This window comes from Cygnus atratus, chromosome 5 (genome assembly GCF_013377495.2).
Source record: "Cygnus atratus isolate AKBS03 ecotype Queensland, Australia chromosome 5, CAtr_DNAZoo_HiC_assembly, whole genome shotgun sequence".
In the NCBI taxonomy this organism is placed as follows: domain Eukaryota; kingdom Metazoa; phylum Chordata; class Aves; order Anseriformes; family Anatidae; genus Cygnus; species Cygnus atratus.
In genome coordinates, this window is record NC_066366.1 from 35,200,422 (window position 1) to 35,219,119 (window position 18,698).

The window sequence follows — 18,698 nt, forward strand, 5'->3', positions numbered from 1 at the left end:
TTTCCTTTGGGAAAATTCCTTTGGCAATACTCCCGTAGGCATATCAGAAAGCCTAGTGTAAAAAAAAAATCAATCTTTTTATGACATGCTCTTATATCTTCACGTGTGTTAACTTCAGCCTGACAGGTGCTATATCACTGGCTATATATCTGCATACATACACATATACATACATCACAGAATCACAGAATCACAGAATCATCTAGGTTGGAAGAGACCTCCAAGATCACCTAGTCCAACCTCTGACCTAATACTAACAAGTCCTCCACTAAACCATATCACTAAGCTCTACATCTAAACGTCTTTTAAAGGCCTCCAGGGATGGTGACTCAACCACTTCCCTGGGCAGCCCATTCCAATGCCTCACAACCCTTTCAGTAAAGAAGTTCTTCCATAAGCACCTCCAATGCTTTGGAACGTCTGCCCTGAACGGGCGCAGAATCCTAAAAACCTAGTTAAATGTTTGAGAAAGGTGGGCCATCACCCTGGCAATTCCAAAGAGACAGAAATCACTACAACATGCAGCCATGCCAGCCCCTGCGACAGGCCCTGCGGCTGGGCCAGAGAACCAACCCATGCCGCTCTCAGTCACCTCTGTCCACAAGACGAAACAATGGATGCCAAAGTCACCTCGTTTAGTAAGGGCAGAAACTCCTACTGAGAAGGAGGAGGAGGACGAAGAGGATGAGGCAGTGAGGCAGGCTACTCCAAAGCAGGGCCATCACAGGAACAGGAGGAAGAATCACAGAATCATGGAATGTGCCGAGTTGGAAGGGACCCACAAAGATCATCGAGTCCAACTCCTGGGTCCTCAAAGGACCACCCAAAAATCAGACCATGTGTCTGAGAATGTTGTCCAAAGGCTTCTTGAACTCCGGCAGGCTCGGTGCTGTGACCATGTCCCTGGGGAGCCTGTCCCAGTGCCCAACCACCCTCCCGGTAAAGAACCTTTCCCTAACCCCCAGCCTGACCCTCCCCTGTCCCAGCTCCATGCCGTTCCCTCGGGTCCTGTCGCTGTCCCCAGAGAGCAGAGCTCAGCGCCTGCCCCTCTGCTCCCCTCGTGAGGGAGCTGCAGGCCGCCATGAGGCGTCCCCTCAGCCTGCTCTGCTCTGCGCTGAACAAACCAAGGGACTTGAGCTGCTCCTCACACGTCTTCCCCTCCACACCCTTAACCATCTCTGGGGAACATTTTTCTCCATGATCCGGATGCAGGAATGGAATGCATCCTCAGCAAGTTTGCTGATAACACTCAAGTGGGAGGTGCGGTTGCCTCCCTGCAGGGATGAGAGGCCATGATGCAGAGTCTCTGATGAAGAGTCCCTCCCCAGCTTTCCTGTAGTCCCCTTTAAGTAGTGGAAAGCCACTGGAAGGTCTCCCCGGAGCCTTCTCTTCTCCAGGATGAACAACCCCAACTCCCTCAGCCTGTCTGCAGAGGAGAGCTGCTCCAGCCCTTTGATCACCCTCATGGCCTCCTCTGGACTGGTCCGTGTCCTTCTTGTAGTGGGGGCCCTAGAGTTGAACGCAGTACTCAAGGTGTGGCCTCAACAGGGCTGAGTACAGGGGGACAATCATTTCCCTCGCCCCGCTTGCCACACCAGTTCTGATACTAGCCAGGAGGGTTTTGGCCACGTCAGCACACTGCTGGCTCCTGTTCAGCCGCCTGCCCACCAATCCCCCCCAGCTCCCTTCCCACCGGGCAGCTTTCCAGCCACTCTGCCCCCAGCCTGCAGCCTTGCATGGGGTTGTTGTGCCCCAAGTGCAGGACGTGGCATTGGCCTTGTTGAACCTCGTACAGTTGGCCTAGGCCCATCGGTCCAGCCTATCCAGGTCCCTCTGCAGAGCCTTCCTGCCCTCAGGCACATCAACACTCCTGCCCACCTTGGTGTCCTCTGCTGGCTTGCTGAGGGTGCACGCGATCCGCTCACTGCCCCCCGGGCTGGGGGTGCTGGGGCAGGGGAAGTGTCCCTGGGACTTGCTGTGCCCTTCCCTCAGCCTGTTCTCCTGGCGGGGAGAGCATGCAGCTCTGGGGCCAAAGGAAGGCCCCGGGGCCAGGCCCTGGGCTCTTCCCCATCCTTCCTGCATGCCCAGAGCCATGGGGACGTGCCTGCGGGCCCAGCTCTGCCCCGTGGCCCCGAGGGACAGACGATGGACCCAGGAGAGACAGAGGCGCTGGTGCTGGGAGCGAGGTTCCAAGCACTTGGGGGCTTTAATCGGAAAGAGCGCTGTGCAGGGAAAGGCCATGCTGAAAAACTTCACAAGGACCCTGGCGTGACCTTGGGCAACGGGTGCGGGCGGGCTGATGGAGCCATTTCTGCAGCGTGCTGAGGGCTGGGCAGGGACGGGTGCCCCCCCATGGGCACGGCCACCCCTCCCTGGGGCCGGAGCCCCCTCTTGAAGCCATGTCCCCAGAGTCTCCTCACGGCGCTGTCTCCAGAGTGCTGATGTCAATGTCGTCATAGCCATTGTCCCCGTGGGACTGCGCCGGGGCGTCCCCGCCGTGGGGAGCAGGGGGCTCCTCCGGCACAGCCGCAGCATCGTCGTAGCCATCCAGGAGGCCGTGCCTGGGCTGGGCCTGGAGGGCTGCACCAGGCATGGAGGGACCGGGCTGAGGACGCAGCCGCAAGGGCCACATCCCCTCAGCTCCCCAGCACCACTTCTCAGCCATGACCCTTCTCCTTAGGTCCCCTGTGCCTTCCAGTCCCTGTTGAATACCCCTTCCCCTACCTGGGGCCTCCCCGGGGTTGCTCTCCTCTTTGTTACTATCCCAGTTCTCATCTTGCAGCTTCATGCCTGAGCCCTTGGATAGGGAGCCTGCGGTGCAGAATGGGGCACTGAGTGCTTGGCCAGGGGTTGGACAGCCCCAGGCCCCAGGGACGACCGTGCTCCCACCTGTGTGGCTGGCCACCTCCTGGTACTCAGGGCATCAGGCTGTAATCCAGCTCCTCATACACGGCCTCAGAGCCGGCGTCCGTGGCTTTGACGGGGTCTGTAAGGAAGTACACGTTGCAACGGCATGATCCACTGTTCCCCACAGCCCCATGGAGACTCTCAAAGCGGCGCCCACCTCGGCGTTGCACCCGTGCGCGGTGTGCCTGCACAGCCAGGGCTGCCAGGGCCAGGCCCAGCAACGTCCCCAGGAGCACGCACAGGACCGTGGGCACCGGCACGCTCCCCGACACTGCTGTCAGTGGGGCAACGCTGCTGGTGACACCTGCAGGGATGGCGAGGGGCAGTGTGAGGCCGGGATCCACACGGCAGCAGGGGCAGGGGGCAGTGGGCACGGGCAGAGCCACCTGTGCAAGCATCCCCGTGCCGGCAGCTGCTACCTGCAGTTGTGGTGGCCCCGCTCGTGCCCTCGGTGTCCTCGTCACAGGCGATGTGGGTGACCCCAGCAGGGCCGCAGGACTGCAGGTGCCAGGGCGCCGAGGGGCAGCGCCAGAGCGAGGGGGCCCCCTCCTGGCACTGCACCCAGCCCAGCCAGGCGGGGACAGAGCCCTGTGTGGGGACGGCCTCCAGCCTCCCCCCGGTGCCACAGCCCAGCTGGCGGCAGACAACGGCAGCTGTGGCGGGGCTGGTGTCGTTGGCGCACACGCGGCCCCACGTCCCCTCGCGCAGCACCTCCAGGTGCCCGCTGCAGCTGCTGCTGCCCCCCATCAGACGCAGCAGCCCTGCAACAACAGGGGACAGCGGGGTCACGGCACCTCGCGGGGCAGCGCGCACCCCACGGGCAGTGGGGACTGCTCCCCAGCTCAGGGATCACAGTGCTCACCTGAGCACACGGCACCGGCACCACCGCCCCGGCGGCAGCCACGCCGTTCTGGGGCTGGGCAGTCCCAGAGAGCCGCCTCCGTCCCCGAGCAGCCCCCGGCACCCGGCCACAGCGTCCCCACGCCGGGCCCGAAGCGCTCAGAGCCGGGCGCCTCCAGGGCCCGTCCGCACCCCAGCTGGCGGCACACGACGTCGGCATCTGGCAGGCCCCAGGCGTCCTGGCAGACGGTGCCCCAGGTGCCCTCGGTGTACACCTCCACCCTGCCGGCGCAGCGCCCGGGGCCGCCCGCCAGCCTCAGCCGCCGGCTGCCTGCACGGGAGGGCCAGGATGGGGCTGGGGGCACCCGCTGGGCACCCGCGGCCCTTCCCGGCGCACTCACCTGAGCAGGCAACGGCCGCCTCTGTGGGGCTGTGGCTGGGCGCTGCGGCAGGCCCCGAGGCGTTGCACTGCGCCAGGCGCTCCTCGGTGCCAGCACACCGCAGCTCCTGCAGCTCCACAGGGCCCAAGCTGGCGGCCGGCACAGCGTAGACCTTCTCTGGCACACCGCAGCCCAGCTGCCGGCAAGCCACGGAGGCAGCTCGGTCGTCCCACAGCCCCGCAGTCACACGGGCCCAGTCCCCGGGGCTTGTGGCCACCTCCAGCCGCCCGTCGCACCGGCTCTCCCCGTCCAGCAGCCGCAGGGGCTCAGCGGCGCCTGCGAGAGCCCGGCCATGCCGTGGGGACGGGCACTGCTCCCCGCCTGCCACGGGTCCCTGCGTCCCCTGCACCTACCTGAGCAGTTGACGGCGGCGGCATGGCCAGGGGGGCAGGCGGGCTCCCCCAGCACCACCACGGGGCACTCGCCCAGGTGCCGCTCGCTCCCGCTGCAGCTCAGGGCATCGCGCCGCAGCGGCCCCGTCGCCGTGCCCGTCCCGAAATGGCCTCCTGGGGGCAGGGAGGCAGCGGGGCCGCAGCCCAGGTGGCGGCACAGGACGTGGGCATCAGGCAGGGTCCAGGCGGTGGCACACAGGGGTCCCCATGTCCCCTGCGCCTCCACCTCCACCCGCCCGACGCAGCCCGAGCCGCCATCCGCCAAACGGAAACCGGTGTAGGCTGTGGCGGAGAGAGGGCGCTGGGGGGGCAGCACAGCAGGGACCCACTGGGCACCCCACTCTGCAAGGGTCCGCCCCAGCCCCCCAGCCCCAGCACTTACGTGAGCAGACGATAGAAGCGGGGCCAGCACAGGACTGGCCGTGGGCTGGCCTCCGGGCGCAGTTGGCGAGGAGTGGCTCGCTGCCGTTGCACTCAAAGGCGCCGTCCCAGAGCGGCCCCGTTGCTGCCCCAAAATGGCCGGCACCGGGGACGGCCACTGCCGTGCCGCAGCCCAGCTCCCTGCAGACCACCTGGGCGGCCTTGAGGTCCACGTGGCCGTGGCAGACGGTGGCCCAGGCCCGGCCCTGCCGCACCTCCAGCCGCCCCGAGCAGGCGCCGTCCCCTCCAGCCAGACGGGAGAACCCTGCCGGGAGAGGAGGGCTCCTGGGGGGGATGCGGACGATGGGGCTCCCTGCAGCACCGCATGTCCCCAGCTCTCACCTTGGCAGACTACAGCAGTGTCATAGTCATGAGGGGCATTGTAGGGTCCCCAGCCTTGAATCTTGCAGTCCCAGAGGGCCTTCTCAGCCCCATGGCAGTCAACAACCGCCAAGCTGATAGAACCTTCTGCTTGGCCAAAGAGGGAGCTGTGGTAGGCACCAAGAGCCGAGCCGCAGCCCATCTGCTGGCACACCACCTCGGCGTCCTCCATGTCCCAGGCATTATCCGCCACCGTGCCCCAGCGCCCCCGCAGCTTCACCTCCACTCTCCCCTCACAGGGTCCCCTGCCAGCCGCCAGCCGCAGCTCCACAGCCTCTGTACCAGGCACCAACCTCAGTCCAGTCCTGGGGGGTCCTGGCACAGCTTCCCCAGCACCACCCCACCTCACCTGTGCAGGTCACCCCCACGTCCCACTCGTGGCCACAGAAGTGCTGGCCCCAGCCGAAGTTCGGGCATTCTTCCAAGGTGGCTTCTGTCCCAAGGCAGAAGATAGGGTGCAGCCAGATGCGTCCCTTGCCCTGCCCAAACGGGGCGTACGGGGATGCCCGGGCCACCGCACCGCAGCCCAGCTGCCGGCACACCACGCCAGCGCCCCGGTGGTCCCAGTCGAAGTCGTAGCTGCAGACGGAGCCCCACTCGCCCTCGTGCTTCACCTCCACCCGGCCGGCGCAGCGCCCGCCGCCATCCACCAGCCGCAGCTCCCCGCTGCCTGAGGGCAACCCCAGGGACCTTGCTGAGCTCGGGGGGTGCCTGCCCCACAGCTGCTCCCTGCCCCACCACTTGCCCACTGCCCCACGGCCAGCCCCTGCCCCACGGCCAGCCCCACCACTCACCCCCGCAGAGCTGCACGCAGAGGAGCAGCCCCAGTGCCCTGGCAGGCACCATCCTGCCCCCAGTGCCCGACGCAGCCCCGCAGCGGGGAGGGGGATATATAGGCAGCCCCCGCTGGCAGGAGCCAATGGGGGCGGCGGAGGCACCTTGTGAGCCGCTATCAGGAGGGTTATCTGCTGCCTGCCGGGGCCCAGCCTCCAATAACCTGCTCCGTGCCCAAATATGAGACTCGGCTCTGCTTCTGGCGTCACGCACCCCCCCGCCTCCCCACTGGGGCTCAGCACCCAAATGTCCCCGAGGGGAGCCAGCCTGCCTGGCACCCGTGTCCCCCTGAGCTGGGGTTGGGGCTGTGCCCGAGGAGAGCAGGTCCCCACGGGGACAAGGGTTTCCCCAGATCTGGGTCTCCCTCAGCACCCCAGTACTCAGCCTTTGTTGGGGGTGGCTTTGCCCACCTTCAACAAGCCCGGAGATCACCAGGGAGAATCTGTTCCCTGTGCTGGCCTTGACATGTGCAGGAGGGACTTCTCCAGCCCCTTGCAGCAGATGGTGGCACAGGGCACGAGGGGGACGGTTTCCCCTCCTTAGGGACCCGGCTTCAGCACCGACCGCACGCAGCTGCTGGGCCACCTGCGCTGCTGGCAATAGCATTGTGGCTTCGTGCAGCAGCAGGGATGCTACCAACGGGGCTCGGAGCCGAGGATGAGCCCTAGGGACCTGCACGGCTTCTTGGGGACTGAGCTTCAGCAGTGGATGGGGACAGTCCATGTGCTACTTTCACTGGGGTCAGAAAAAAAGAAGCCCCAAAGTAGGAGGAGGAGGAGGAAGAGGAGGAGGAGGCAGCCTGACCCAAGCAGCAGGCACAGGGACAGCCACAGAGCGCAGCTTGGTGCAGGGGGGTCCAGCTGCTGGGGGGCCAGCACAGAAGCCCCCAGCTGTAGAAGGGGCCAGGAGCACGGGCTCAGCCCTCCCTGCCCCTGTCCCTGTGTGCAGCCCGGTGCTGGGGCAGGAGGAAGTGTGTGCCGGATGCGCAGGCGCCTCTCAAAAGCAAAGCCTGCCAGTACGCAGGGCCGGGACACAGGGCATTGCCCTTCTGGCACAGCCCCGCTGCAGGAGGAGCGCGTGGCGCCACGGCTCGCTGGGGACTGGGGCCTCCTGGGTCCACGGCTGCAGGGCCGGGCTCTGCCAAGGGGCTGTGGCTCCGGGCTGCTCAGAAAGCCCCAGACTGGGCTTCAGCCCACAGGACCTTGCCATGCCGGCAAGCTGGGCGCCCAGCCCCAAACCCCCTGGTGGGGAGGTCAGCCCCAGGAGCAGAGTGGGAAGCGGCCACCCCAGCCTGGGGACCAGGCCCAGGGGACGTCCTCGGGGTGCCAGAGCAGTGCTGCTCTCCCCCCCAGCTCTTCCCTCTCTCGCTTTCTGCCCCGGGAAGCTCCAGCTCCAGTGGGCAGGCAGGGCAGGAAGATAGGACAGGCTGCGGCGAGCAGGCGCAGGCCTCGGCCCGAGCAGCGCTGCCCGGCCCCGCTCCACACACCACTGGCCCTTTCGTGCCCTCTTCTGCCTGCCCGCCCTTGCCCCTGCTGCTCCCTTCCCCTGCACACCGCAGGCGGCCGCAGAGCTGTGCCCGCGACCTTCCTGCAGCTGGGCCTGCAGAGGGGTAGCCCACCAACTGCTGTGATGGGGAGGCTCGGCTCTGGCCGAGTGGAGGAGCCCGGGGCCCAGCACGGGCTGCGCTCCTCTTGGGCATCTTCCCACAGGGCCTGGACGACAGCGAGAGCGCACCCTCAGCAGGAGCCCTGCCCCTGGGGAAGAGCAGCCCCAGCACCGGGACCTGCTGCGGGCACCCAGCTGGAAAGCAGCTCGGCAGGAAGGGACCAGGGCTCCTGGTGGACACTGAGCGGGGCACAGGGCAGCTGCGTGCCCTTGCTGCTACCGGCATTCTTGGCTGCCTCAGGCACAGGGGTGCCAGCAGCTCCACAGAGGTGCTCCTTCCCTCTGCTCGGTTCTGGGAGGCCGCTGCTGGAGCCCCCAGCTGTTACACACTGCCCAACCAGGACGAAGGGGACGGTGAAATATTCTCTCAGCAGGTGGGAGAAGACTCCCGAGAGCTAGACCTTGATCTCTGGGGGGACTTGGACTTAGCAGGCATCTGCTGGAAATATAAGACAGCGGGCAGGAAGCAGTCAGGGAGCTTCCTGGAGTGCATGGAAGAGAACTTCCTGATGCAGCTGCAGAGGGAGCCAAGTAGGGAAGGCGCCCTGCTGGGCCTCTTCCTTGTCAACAGCGGAGGGCTTGTGGGAGATGTGAAGGCTGGAGGCTATCTTGGCCCTAGTGATCAGGAATTCAGAATTTTTGATTCTGGGGCAAGTAAGGAGGGGGGTTAGCAGAACTGCCACCTTGGACTTCAGGAGGGCAGACTTCGGCCTGCTCCGGAGACTGGTTGGCGGAGTCCCTTGGGAGGCAGTCCTGAAGGGAAAGGAGTCCAGGAAAGCTGGACACTCTTTGAGAAGGGAGTCCTAAAGGCGCAGGAGCAGGCTCTCCCCATGTGCCGAAAGATGAGCCTGCAGGGAATAGGATGGGCCTGACTGAACAGAGAGCTGGGGCTTGAGCTCAGGGAAAAAAAAAAAAAAAAAAGAAAAAAAAAGAAAAAAAAAAGGGAAGTGATCGTCCCCCTCTATTCGGCCATGGAGGGGCTGGAACTCAAAAACTGTGTTCAGTTTTGTGCCCCTCACTACAAGAAGGACAGGCAGGTGTTGGAGCACGTCCAGAGAAGGGCAGCGAAGCTGTTGAAGTGTCTAGAGAACAAGTTTTATGAGAAGCGGCTGAGTGGGATAATTTAGCCTGGATAAAAGGAGGCTCAGGGGTGATCTTATCATGCTCTTGAAATACCTTAAAGGACGTTGTAGGGAGGTGGGGGTCCGGCTCTTCTCCCAAACACATCGGGTGAGCCAAACTGGCCAAAGGGACACTGCATCCTATGTGGCATCATGCTGAACAATAAAAATGGAGAGGGTTGGCCTGGGGGGACTGCTGCCTAGGGACAGGCTGGGCATCGGTCAGAGCATGGTGAGCAATTGCAATGTGTACCACTTGTTTCAAGTCTATATATGTATTTATTTCTCGTTATCATCATTATTATTTTCCCTTCACTTCCTGTCCTATTTAACTGTCTCATGACAGTAACCCATGAGTTTAACCTTCTTTTCTTTTTTTTTCTGAGTTCTCTTCCCCTTCCCACTTGGGCAGGGGAGGGTGGCTCTGTGGTACTCAGCTGCCTGCTGGGTTAAACGACAGCAACCTGCGCCAACTCAAGCAGCTGTGCTGGAAATTACCAATCACAACCATCATCTGAGGAAAGGAACAAGCAAAACCCATAAAGAAACAGCTCACTACTAGCTTCTTAACCACCACGTATCCTGAGGTTTAGCAGGTTGCTGTCTGGTCCAGGAAGGACAAGGACAGGCGAATGCTGTTGCCTATTTTGCTGGGACAGGTTTTGCTTTCAGAAACTACTCGCAGTGCACGAATGAGAAAAGCAGAGCTGTGAAGAGCATTTTCGAAGGCTGCTTTCCGTATCAGGGCATATGATCTGATAGGCAGTGTGCGTCCCCAGAGTGAATTCAGTGCTTAAACAGATTAACTGCAGCTATTTGATGTAGCTTGTACCTGCGGTCGCTGGGGCAGGGACTCCTGTTTTCTCTTACTGACTCCTCTGCAGAAGCCTGCAATGCTCCAGCAGCAGCAGAGCAACCATCCTCAAGGCAGCAGCTCATGAATGCTACAAGCTGCCAGCCCGTGCAGGGGGCTCCTTCCCGGCCTCCTGTCGGGCCGTTCTCGGCAGTCCCAAAGACCTCCCTGTGCACGCAGGAGGCGCGCAGGATCTGCCTTCGCTGTTGTGCTCTGCTCCTGCAGACACAGGAGGGGTCTGAGAGCTCTCTTGTGCTCGCTCTCACTCTCTCTCCATGAACACAAGAGAAGAGCCCATGTGCAGCACAGGCACGCAGGCTGCCAGCTGCAGGGACACGATGAAGCAGAGCGGGGCCATCAGGGCCCTTGCAGATGGGGTAAGAGCCAGCCCCTTTGCTGCTCCCGTCCTGCGGTTCCCTCGCCTCCAGGCCCTGTTTGCGTGTGAGCTCTGCTCTGGGTGCTGGGGAGAATCAAAGACTAGCTTGGGTTGGAACTCCAACCCCCTGCCATAGGTAGGGATGCCACCAACTACGTCAGGTTGGCCAAGGCCCCCTCCAGCCTGGCCTTGAACACCTCCAGGGATGGGGTATCCACAACTTCTCCTGGCAACTCTTGACCTGTTCCAGTGCCTCCCTACCCTTCCAAGGAAGAAGTTCCTTCTAATGTCTAATCTAAATCTATCCTCTTTTAGTTTAAAGCCATTCCCACTGGTTCCTGGCATTGCCTAGCTGAGTAAAGAGTCCTCCTCCATCCTTTTTATAAGACCCCTTTAAGTATTGAAGGGCCGCAAGGAGGTCTCCCCGGAGCCTTCTCTTCTCCAGGCTGAACAGCCCCAGCTCTCTCAGCCTTTCTTCATAGGAGAGCTGCTCCAGCCCTCTGATCACCTTTGCAGCCCTCCCCTGGACTCGCTCCAACAGGTCCACATCTTTCTTGTGCTGGGGGCCCCGATCCAGGACGTTCCCCGATCCAGCAGCAGTTCCCCTGCGGCCTGTGGAGAGGCCCCTGGTGGAGCAGGCTGTCCCCCTGCAGCCCATGGGTCCCACAGGGAGCAGATCTCCACGCTGCAGCCCGTGGAGGAGCCCCCGCTGGAGCAGGTGGATGTGGCCTGGAGGAGGCCTGGATGTGGCCTTTTTCGGCTCTGGTGAGGCCGCACCCTGAGTACTGTGTTCAGTTTTGGGCCCCTCGCTACAGGAAGGACATGGAGGTGCTCGAGAGAGTCCAGAGAAGGGCGACCAAGCTGGTGAGGGGTCTGGAGAACAAGTCTTACGAGGAGCGGCTGAGGGAGCTGGGCTTGTTCAGCCTGGAGAAGAGGAGGCTCAGGGGCGACCTTATCGCTCTCTACAGTTACCTTAAAGGAGGCTGTAGAGAGGTGGGGGTTGGTATGTTCTCCCACGTGCCTGGTGACAGGACGAGGGGGAATGGGCGAAAGTTGCAACAGGGGAGGTTTAGGTTGGATGTTAGGAAGTACTTCTTTACCGAAAGGGTTATTAAGCATTGGAACGGGCTGCCCAGGGAGGTGGTGGAGTCACCATCCCTGGAGGTCTTTAAAAGACGTTTAGATGTAGAGCTTAGCGATATGGTTTAGTGGAGTACTTAGTGTTAGGTCGGAGGTTGGACTCGATGATCTTGAGGTCTCTTCCAACCTAGAAGTCTGTGTCTGTGTCTGTGTCTGAGGCTGCAGCCCATGGAGAGCCCCCACAGGAGCAGGCCCCGGGCCGGAGCTGCAGCCCGTGGAGAGGAGCCCACGCAGGAGCAGGGGTCTGGGGGGAGCTGCTGCCCGTGGGGGACCCGTGCTGGACCAGTTTGCTCCTGACGGATGGACCCCGTGGTACGGAGCCGTGTGGGAGCAGTTCTTGAGGAGCTGCTGCCTGTGGGCAGCCCCCGCAGGCTCAGTTCGGGAAGGACGGCATCCCGTGGGAGGGACCCCACATGGAGCAGGGGCAGAGAGTGACCGTGAAGGAGTGGTGGAGACGAAGCATCAGGGACTGACCGCAGCCCCCATTGCCTGTTCTCCTGCGCCGCTCGGGGGGGGGACGTAGTTGAGGGTGGATGGGGGAAGGTGTTTTTAGCACGCTTTTAGTTCCTCACTCTTCTAGTCTGCTAATGATAGGAAAGAAATTATATTGATCTCTCTACGCTGATCTGTATTGCCCGTGCCGTAACTGGTGAGCAATCTCCCTGTCTTTAACTCAACCCTTGAGCCCTTTCCATCATATTATCTCCCCTATTGTCATCAAGGAGGGCGAGTGAGAGAGCGGTTTTGGTGGAGCTCAGCTGCGTAGCAGGGTAAAACCATCACAGCAGGACCCGGCCCTCTCTGCCACTGTCTTCAGATATAAATATTTGAAAATGTAAAATGTATTTCAGTTTAATTAACATAATTAATATTCCTTCTTCTTCAGTTTTTGAGAAATGGCAGTTGTTTTCCTTTGGGAAAATTCCTTTGGCAATACTCCCGTAGGCATATCAGAAAGCCTAGTGTAAAAAAAAATCAATCTTTTTATGACATGCTCTTATATCTTCACGTGTGTTAACTTCAGCCTGACAGGTGCTATATCACTGGCTATATATCTGCATACATACACATATACATACATCACAGAATCACAGAATCACAGAATCATCTAGGTTGGAAGAGACCTCCAAGATCACCTAGTCCAACCTCTGACCTAATACTAACAAGTCCTCCACTAAACCATATCACTAAGCTCTACATCTAAACGTCTTTTAAAGGCCTCCAGGGATGGTGACTCAACCACTTCCCTGGGCAGCCCATTCCAATGCCTCACAACCCTTTCAGTAAAGAAGTTCTTCCATAAGCACCTCCAATGCTTTGGAACGTCTGCCCTGAACGGGTGCAGAATCCTAAAAACCTAGTTAAATGTTTGAGAAAGGTGGGCCATCACCCGGGCAATTCCAAAGAGACAGAAATCACTACAACATGCAGCCATGCCAGCCCCTGCGACAGGCCCCGCAGCTGGGCCAGAGAACCAACCCATGCCGCTCTCAGTCACCTCTGTCCACAAGACGAAACAATGGATGCCAAAGTCACCTCGTTTAGTAAGGGCAGAAACTCCTACTGAGAAGGAGGAGGACGAAGAGGATGAGGCAGTGAGGCAGGCTACTCCAAAGCAGGGCCATCACAGGAACAGGAGGAAGAATCACAGAATCATGGAATGTGCCGAGTTGGAAGGGACCCACAAAGATCATCGAGTCCAACTCCTGGGTCCTCAAAGGACCACCCAAAAATCAGACCATGTGTCTGAGAATGTTGTCCAAAGGCTTCTTGAACTCCGGCAGGCTCGGTGCTGTGACCATGTCCCTGGGGAGCCTGTCCCAGTGCCCAACCACCCTCCCGGTAAAGAACCTTTCCCTAACCCCCAGCCTGACCCTCCCCTGTCCCAGCTCCATGCCGTTCCCTCGGGTCCTGTCGCTGTCCCCAGAGAGCAGAGCTCAGCGCCTGCCCCTCTGCTCCCCTCGTGAGGGAGCTGCAGGCCGCCATGAGGCGTCCCCTCAGCCTGCTCTGCTCTGCGCTGAACAAACCAAGGGACTTGAGCTGCTCCTCACACGTCTTCCCCTCCACACCCTTAACCATCTCTGGGGAACATTTTTCTCCATGATCCGGATGCAGGAATGGAATGCATCCTCAGCAAGTTTGCTGATAACACTCAAGTGGGAGGTGCGGTTGCCTCCCTGCAGGGATGAGAGGCCATGATGCAGAGTCTCTGATGAAGAGTCCCTCCCCAGCTTTCCTCTAGTCCCCTTTAAGTAGTGGAAAGCCACTGGAAGGTCTCCCCGGAGCCTTCTCTTCTCCAGGATGAACAACCCCAACTCCCTCAGCCTGTCTGCAGAGGAGAGCTGCTCCAGCCCTTTGATCACCCTCATGGCCTCCTCTGGACTGGTCCGTGTCCTTCTTGTAGTGGGGGCCCTAGAGTTGAACGCAGTACTCAAGGTGTGGCCTCAACAGGGCTGAGTACAGGGGGACAATCATTTCCCTCGCCCCGCTTGCCACACCAGTTCTGATACTAGCCAGGAGGGTTTTGGCCACGTCAGCACACTGCTGGCTCCTGTTCAGCCGCCTGCCCACCAATCCCCCCCAGCTCCCTTCCCACCGGGCAGCTTTCCAGCCACTCTGCCCCCAGCCTGCAGCCTTGCATGGGGTTGTTGTGCCCCAAGTGCAGGACGTGGCATTGGCCTTGTTGAACCTCGTACAGTTGGCCTAGGCCCATCGGTCCAGCCTATCCAGGTCCCTCTGCAGAGCCTTCCTGCCCTCAGGCACATCAACACTCCTGCCCACCTTGGTGTCCTCTGCTGGCTTGCTGAGGGTGCACGCGATCCGCTCACTGCCCCCCGGGCTGGGGGTGCTGGGGCAGGGGAAGTGTCCCTGGGACTTGCTGTGCCCTTCCCTCAGCCTGTTCTCCTGGCGGGGAGAGCATGCAGCTCTGGGGCCAAAGGAAGGCCCCGGGGCCAGGCCCTGGGCTCTTCCCCATCCTTCCTGCATGCCCAGAGCCATGGGGACGTGCCTGCGGGCCCAGCTCTGCCCCGTGGCCCCGAGGGACAGACGATGGACCCAGGAGAGACAGAGGCGCTGGTGCTGGGAGCGAGGTTCCAAGCACTTGGGGGCTTTAATCGGAAAGAGCGCTGTGCAGGGAAAGGCCATGCTGAAAAACTTCACAAGGACCCTGGCGTGACCTTGGGCAACGGGTGCGGGCGGGCTGATGGAGCCATTTCTGCAGCGTGCTGAGGGCTGGGCAGGGACGGGTGCCCCCCCATGGGCACGGCCACCCCTCCCTGGGGCCGGAGCCCCCTCTTGAAGCCATGTCCCCAGAGTCTCCTCACGGCGCTGTCTCCAGAGTGCTGATGTCAATGTCGTCATAGCCATTGTCCCCGTGGGACTGCGCCGGGGCGTCCCCGCCGTGGGGAGCAGGGGGCTCCTCCGGCACAGCCGCAGCATCGTCGTAGCCATCCAGGAGGCCGTGCCTGGGCTGGGCCTGGAGGGCTGCACCAGGCATGGAGGGACCGGGGCTGAGGACGCAGCCGCAAGGGCCACATCCCCTCAGCTCCCCAGCACCACTTCTCAGCCATGACCCTTCTCCTTAGGTCCCCTGTGCCTTCCAGTCCCTGTTGAATACCCCTTCCCCTACCTGGGGCCTCCCCGGGGTTGCTCTCCTCTTTGTTACTATCCCAGTTCTCATCTTGCAGCTTCATGCCTGAGCCCTTGGATAGGGAGCCTGCGGTGCAGAATGGGGCACTGAGTGCTTGGCCAGGGGTTGGACAGCCCCAGGCCCCAGGGACGACCGTGCTCCCACCTGTGTGGCTGGCCACCTCCTGGTACTCGGGCATCAGGCTGTAATCCAGCTCCTCATACACGGCCTCAGAGCCGGCGTCCGTGGCTTTGACGGGGTCTGTAAGGAAGTACACGTTGCAACGGCATGATCCACTGTTCCCCACAGCCCCATGGAGACTCTCAAAGCGGCGCCCACCTCGGCGTTGCACCCGTGCGCGGTGTGCCTGCACAGCCAGGGCTGCCAGGGCCAGGCCCAGCAACGTCCCCAGGAGCACGCACAGGACCGTGGGCACCGGCACGCTCCCCGACACTGCTGTCAGTGGGGCAACGCTGCTGGTGACACCTGCAGGGATGGCGAGGGGCAGTGTGAGGCCGGGATCCACACGGCAGCAGGGGCAGGGGGCAGTGGGCACGGGCAGAGCCACCTGTGCAAGCATCCCCGTGCCGGCAGCTGCTACCTGCAGTTGTGGTGGCCCCGCTCGTGCCCTCGGTGTCCTCGTCACAGGCGATGTGGGTGACCCCAGCAGGGCCGCAGGACTGCAGGTGCCAGGGCGCCGAGGGGCAGCGCCAGAGCGAGGGGGCCCCCTCCTGGCACTGCACCCAGCCCAGCCAGGCGGGGACAGAGCCCTGTGTGGGGACGGCCTCCAGCCTCCCCCCGGTGCCACAGCCCAGCTGGCGGCAGACAACGGCAGCTGTGGCGGGGCTGGTGTCGTTGGCGCACACGCGGCCCCACGTCCCCTCGCGCAGCACCTCCAGGTGCCCGCTGCAGCTGCTGCTGCCCCCCATCAGACGCAGCAGCCCTGCAACAACAGGGGACAGCGGGGTCACGGCACCTCGCGGGGCAGCGCGCACCCCACGGGCAGTGGGGACTGCTCCCCAGCTCAGGGATCACAGTGCTCACCTGAGCACACGGCACCGGCACCACCGCCCCGGCGGCAGCCACGCCGTTCTGGGGCTGGGCAGTCCCAGAGAGCCGCCTCCGTCCCCGAGCAGCCCCCGGCACCCGGCCACAGCGTCCCCACGCCGGGCCCGAAGCGCTCAGAGCCGGGCGCCTCCAGGGCCCGTCCGCACCCCAGCTGGCGGCACACGACGTCGGCATCTGGCAGGCCCCAGGCGTCCTGGCAGACGGTGCCCCAGGTGCCCTCGGTGTACACCTCCACCCTGCCGGCGCAGCGCCCGGGGCCGCCCGCCAGCCTCAGCCGCCGGCTGCCTGCACGGGAGGGCCAGGATGGGGCTGGGGGCACCCGCTGGGCACCCGCGGCCCTTCCCGGCGCACTCACCTGAGCAGGCAACGGCCGCCTCTGTGGGGCTGTGGCTGGGCGCTGCGGCAGGCCCCGAGGCGTTGCACTGCGCCAGGCGCTCCTCGGTGCCAGCACACCGCAGCTCCTGCAGCTCCACAGGGCCCAAGCTGGCGGCCGGCACAGCGTAGACCTTCTCTGGCACACCGCAGCCCAGCTGCCGGCAAGCCACGGAGGCAGCTCGGTCGTCCCACAGCCCCGCAGTCACACGGGCCCAGTCCCCGGGGCTTGTGGCCACCTCCAGCCGCCCGTCGCACCGGCTCTCCCCGTCCAGCAGCCGCAGGGGCTCAGCGGCGCCTGCGAGAGCCCGGCCATGCCGTGGGGACGGGCACTGCTCCCCGCCTGCCACGGGTCCCTGCGTCCCCTGCACCTACCTGAGCAGTTGACGGCGGCGGCATGGCCAGGGGGGCAGGCGGGCTCCCCCAGCACCACCACGGGGCACTCGCCCAGGTGCCGCTCGCTCCCGCTGCAGCTCAGGGCATCGCGCCGCAGCGGCCCCGTCGCCGTGCCCGTCCCGAAATGGCCTCCTGGGGCAGGGAGGCAGCGGGGCCGCAGCCCAGGTGGCGGCACAGGACGTGGGCATCAGGCAGGGTCCAGGCGGTGGCACACAGGGGTCCCCATGTCCCCTGCGCCTCCACCTCCACCCGCCCGACGCAGCCCGAGCCGCCATCCGCCAAACGGAAACCGGTGTAGGCTGTGGCGGAGAGAGGGCGCTGGGGGGGCAGCACAGCAGGGACCCACTGGGCACCCCACTCTGCAAGGGTCCGCCCCAGCCCCCCAGCCCCAGCACTTACGTGAGCAGACGATAGAAGCGGGGCCAGCACAGGACTGGCCGTGGGCTGGCCTCCGGGCGCAGTTGGCGAGGAGTGGCTCGCTGCCGTTGCACTCAAAGGCGCCGTCCCAGAGCGGCCCCGTTGCTGCCCCAAAATGGCCGGCACCGGGGACGGCCACTGCCGTGCCGCAGCCCAGCTCCCTGCAGACCACCTGGGCGGCCTTGAGGTCCACGTGGCCGTGGCAGACGGTGGCCCAGGCCCGGCCCTGCCGCACCTCCAGCCGCCCCGAGCAGGCGCCGTCCCCTCCAGCCAGACGGGAGAACCCTGCCGGGAGAGGAGGGCTCCTGGGGGGGATGCGGACGATGGGGCTCCCTGCAGCACCGCATGTCCCCAGCTCTCACCTTGGCAGACTACGGCAGTGTCATAGTCATGAGGGGCATTGTAGGGTCCCCAGCCTTGAATCTTGCAGTCCCAGAGGGCCTTCTCAGCCCCATGGCAGTCAACAACCGCCAAGCTGACAGAACCTTCTGCTTGGCCAAAGAGGGAGCTGTGGTAGGCACCAAGAGCCGAGCCGCAGCCCATCTGCTGGCAAACCACCTCGGCGTCCTCCATGTCCCAGGCATCATCTGCCACCGTGCCCCAGCGTCCCCGCAGCTTCACCTCCACTCTCCCCTCACAGGGTCCCCTGCCAGCCGCCAGCCGCAGCTCCACAGCCTCTGTACCAGGCACCAACCTCAGTCCAGTCCTGGGGGGTCCTGGCACAGCTTCCCCAGCACCACCCCACCTCACCTGTGCAGGTCACCCCCACGTCCCACTCGTGGCCACAGAAGTGCTGGCCCCAGCCGAAGTTCGGGCATTCTTCCAAGGTGGCTTCTGTCCCAAGGCAGAAGATAGGGTGCAGCCAGATGCGTCCCTTGCCCTGCCCAAACGGGGCGTACGGGGATGCCCGGGCCACCGCACCGCAGCCCAGCTGCCGGCACACCACGCCAGCGCCCCGGTGGTCCCAGTCGAAGTCGTAGCTGCAGACGGAGCCCCACTCGCCCTCGTGCTTCACCTCCACCCGGCCGGCGCAGCGCCCGCCGCCATCCACCAGCCGCAGCTCCCCGCTGCCTGCGGGCAACCCCAGGGACCTTGCTGAGCCCGGGGGGTGCCTGCCCCACAGCTGCTCCCTGCCCCACCGCTTGCCCACTGCCCCACGGCCAGCCCCTGCCCCACGGCCAGCCCCACCACTCACCCCCGCAGAGCTGCACGCAGAGGAGCAGCCCCAGTGCCCTGGCAGGCACCATCCTGCCCCCAGTGCCCGACGCAGCCCCGCAGCGGGGAGGGGGATATATAGGCAGCCCCCGCTGGCAGGAGCCAATGGGGGCGGCGGAGGCACCTTGTGAGCCGCTATCAGGAGGGTTATCTGCTGCCTGCCGGGGCCCAGCCTCCAATAACCTGCTCCGTGCCCAAATATGAGACTCGGCTCTGCTTCTGGCGTCACGCAC

General features: G+C 63.4%; 1 protein-coding gene across 1 annotated transcript; it reads right to left on the reverse strand.

Moving 5' to 3' along the window:
- Positions 1-2,416: 2,416 nt before the first annotated feature.
- Positions 2,417-18,497, reverse strand: LOC118244293 (antigen WC1.1-like). The gene is given in 26 exon segments (XM_050710865.1): positions 2,417-2,580; positions 2,725-2,811; positions 2,890-2,920; positions 2,922-2,986; positions 3,065-3,211; positions 3,324-3,668; positions 3,770-4,078; positions 4,149-4,463; positions 4,541-4,861; positions 4,962-5,264; positions 5,342-5,656; positions 5,730-6,050; positions 6,175-6,227; positions 14,693-14,878; positions 14,925-15,084; positions 15,163-15,258; positions 15,337-15,483; positions 15,596-15,940; positions 16,042-16,350; positions 16,421-16,735; positions 16,813-16,965; positions 16,968-17,132; positions 17,233-17,535; positions 17,613-17,927; positions 18,001-18,321; positions 18,446-18,497. Coding segments are annotated over 26 exon segments (5,643 nt in total).
- Positions 18,498-18,698: the final 201 nt, after the last annotated feature.